The sequence below is a fragment of the Tasmannia lanceolata genome, unplaced genomic scaffold (genome assembly GCF_043159265.1).
Source record: "Tasmannia lanceolata isolate RefF3 unplaced genomic scaffold, GAP_Taslan_0.1 ptg000003l, whole genome shotgun sequence".
NCBI classification, from domain to species: Eukaryota; Viridiplantae; Streptophyta; class Magnoliopsida; order Canellales; family Winteraceae; genus Tasmannia; species Tasmannia lanceolata.
The window spans coordinates 23,568,215-23,571,581 of record NW_027518680.1 but is presented as its reverse complement, the minus strand read 5'-3'; the positions used below and the strand labels follow the sequence as shown (position 1 = coordinate 23,571,581).

The window sequence follows — 3,367 nt, the reverse complement described above, 5'->3', positions numbered from 1 at the left end:
GCTTCAAGGATTTTTCTAGTGGGATAGCTTCGTGGCCTAGTCGAGTGCCCACACCTTGCAGGCTAGATGAATGCTTCAGTCTTGTGGCCTAGTCGAGTGCATGCGCCTCGCGGGCTAGTTGAGTGCTTCGAGGATTTTTATAGTGGGACAGATTCATGGTCTAGTTGAGTACCCATGCCTCATTGACTAGATGAATGCTTCAACCTCGCAGCCTAGTTAAGTGCATGCGCCTCGTGTCTAGTGGAGTGCTTCAGGGATATCTCCATCGGGAGAGCTTCGCGGCGTAGTCGAGTGCCTATGCCATGTAACCTAGCGGAGTGCCTATGCCTCGTGGGCTAGATGAATGCTTTAGCCTCGCGGCCTAGTCGATTGCATGTGCCTCGTGGGCTAGTCGAGTGCTTGGAGGATTTCTCCGGTGGGACGGCCTAGTCGAGTGCCCACGCCTCACAGGCTACATGAATGCTTCATCCTCGCGGCCTACCAGAGTTCATGCGCCTCATGGACTAGTGGACTGCTTTGAGGATTTCTCTAGCTCGCAGGCTAGTCGAGGGCTTAGAAGATTTGTCCACAGGGACAGCTTCACGGTCTATCCAAGTGCATGCGCCTCTCGGACTAGATGAATGCTCCAGGCTCGTAGCCTAGTCAAGTGCATGTGCCTCGCGGTCCAGTCGAGTACCCATGATTCGCAGACCAGTCGAGTGTTCCAAAAGCCAGTCCATGGACCGGCCTCGAAAGGAAGCATCTTTACCTTTCAAACCTCCGAGGATCAGCACTCCAAAACATCTCACTTATTCAGATGAGTCGGATAGGACGTTCGCCTTTCAATGAAAATTCACCTCTGCCGGCAGTTCGTGCTCCAAGACCACCTCTATCCCGACCTATCTTATCACTCCCATGAACCTCAATGCACTCCTCTTCGGATACATAGTCCTCGCCTAGCCTCCCTAGAGTACAAACACTCTATAGTACATGCTTAGACAAGCAAAATAGGCAAAAAAGAAACAACAAAAGAAGGAATTTTTATTCATTGCTTCAAAGTTTTAGAAGCAAGGCTCTTCTCCTTTACATATCCCTATAGGGAAAGATGAAAAGGCGACATTCAAGGTTGAGACGTGAGAGTTGAGTATTTCGGTACGGTGCGGCAATAGAGGTTAGAGCTAGGTTGGATCATGCCTTACGATGTTCCTCTCCTTCCTTCTTTTTTTTGATGAGTAAGTTGGGATTAGGCAGACCCCGCTAGGTTGGATCATGCCTTGCGATGTTCCTCTGCTTCCTTTTTTTTTGATGAGTAAGTTGGGGTTAGGTAGACCCCCACCAGAGTAGAATAAAATTAAAAGGAAGAAAAAACAAATACAAAAGCGGACCGCAAGACATCAAGGGGTACAAGCTTGCCAGAGCAAGAAACAAAGAAGTAGAAAATTACATTCTAATATATTCAAAACCACTCCTATCAGAATTGATGATCTCAAGCAATTCGAGGGTCGCAAGAGGAAGAGGGAAATTTAATCCCTTACAAATATAGTTCCTCTTAGATAGGTAGTCTGCTTCTCTCCAAGTATGGGAGATCCTCCAAGCTTCGAATTCCTTTAGCGTTTCAAGGATCTGATGGACCATCATGTGCTTTTTCCATGGAATTGGGGATAGACCTTGGATAATGTTGACCACAAGGAGAGAGTTATCTTCAATCCGAAGCCTTTTGATGTTCATTTCCTGTGCTCTATTTATCCCCATACGTATGGCCGTGAGTTCGAGCTCAAAAATCTCCTCAGATGGAGTATTTGTGGAGAAGATAGTAATTGCCATACCCTCATCATTTCTGATAATGCCGCCCAAACCTCCACTATTTTCATCAAGTGACGCATCTAAGCTGAGCTTAAATTCGCCCAGTTCCGGTTTGGTCCACCTACATGTCTTTTGAGGCTTACATTTGAGGATCCACTTATAACCAGAATTTGCAACAATGATCTTTCTCAACTCTGATTTTTCTTCATCAAGGGGCAATCCATTGATCCTCATCTTTATATCAATGAGGATGTCAATGAGTAGCTGAGATTTATGCCTTTTTTCTAGGGGTGTCAACAGATCCACTTCGGGTCGGATCCACCTATGTCATAGTCACGATCCATTCAAATTCCTTATCGGTCGAGTCGGAGTCGGATTGTTCTTCGGATCCTACTTTCCACGTCATGATCACGATCCATTTTAATTTGGACCGTCCATCGGAGTGTCCTGTTATGTCCCACTAAGCTAAGTAAACAATTAATTTTTTTAAGGCGGACAATTTAACAGCTTGAAGAGATGACAAGCTGTAGAGGCAAGAGAAATCAGAACCCTAGATCTAAGTTTTTTATGTTAAAAAATGAAATGGAATAAAAATCTGAAAGCTTCTTAGGGAAATGTAAGATCAACGAACGAAGGAGTCTCTCTCGATGGCGTCTTCTTGAGTTTCTTGTCTTCTTGAGAGAGATTGGGATTTGGAATTGTCGTTGTTGTTAATGGCAACCGGGTAGCCAAAAGAACAAAACCCTAAAACCCCTCTCTCTTTTCCTTCGTGAAAGTATGAAATGAAACGACTGAAATGAGTGAAATCGTATTCCCGTCCAATTCATTAAGTGATAAGAGAGGTTTTGACCAAAATACCCTTCATAGAACGGTTAGCATTAACAAAATTGGGAGGGTATTTTTTGCAAAACATTTCGGATCGTAACTATCCAATGGGCATCTGTGGTGTGCCCATACCCAATCCGAAATTTTTCGGATCCCAAATTTGATGATCCGAAATATGCCCATGGATCATGTTCATATGTTTAGATCCCGTTCATTAACGTTCAGATTCGAACGATCCATCGAACTGTTTGGATCCATTGACACCCCTACTTGTTTCCTTTTGAAAAACCCTTTGATTCCTCTCTGTTCCTATCCTAAAGATAGCAAAACCAAAAGCTATTTTTATTGCTGTTGAGGCTTGATTCTTTCGCTGCCACTTCATTCTAATCGATTCCTCTTCGTCAACAAGGAATTTGAAAGGTTTCCTCCTGCAGTTGACTCTCCACACGGTTTTAGTCCATGGAAGAGTCGGTTCAGTAACCTGTAGGTAGGTCCATGCATTTCTGATCGTAAAGATGCCATCGACTGTAGGTTTCCATATTGCTTTATTGGTGTTGTCTGAACAATTGAAAATTGTTCCTAGGAGAATCTCCTTTTCTTCCTTCAAAGAGGCCCTTTCAAGGATTGGGTTCCAACTTCCATCTTGATAGATACCTTCAAGCCTTATGAGGGGGGATAGGGAGTAGTCAATTTTTCTTTTGGAAATAAGAGTCGAAAGAGCACCTTTAGGGTGCCATGGTTGTTCCCATAAATCAATCTC

The 3,367-nt window shown here is 44.1% G+C and overlaps 1 protein-coding gene across 1 annotated transcript; it reads right to left on the bottom strand.

Annotated features, from left to right (window-relative positions):
* Positions 1-1,419: 1,419 nt before the first annotated feature.
* On the bottom strand, positions 1,420-2,016 carry LOC143867967 (uncharacterized). Its single transcript, XM_077376151.1, has one exon. It carries the CDS (start codon positions 2,014-2,016, stop codon positions 1,420-1,422), a length of 597 nt encoding a protein of 198 aa, XP_077232266.1.
* Positions 2,017-3,367: the final 1,351 nt, after the last annotated feature.

Bases quoted from the DNA above. Each gene is read 5' to 3' on its own strand.
- LOC143867967 (XM_077376151.1), bottom strand. From the start codon at position 2,016: ATGAGGATCAATGGATTGCCCCTTGATGAAGAAAAATCAGAGTTGAGA.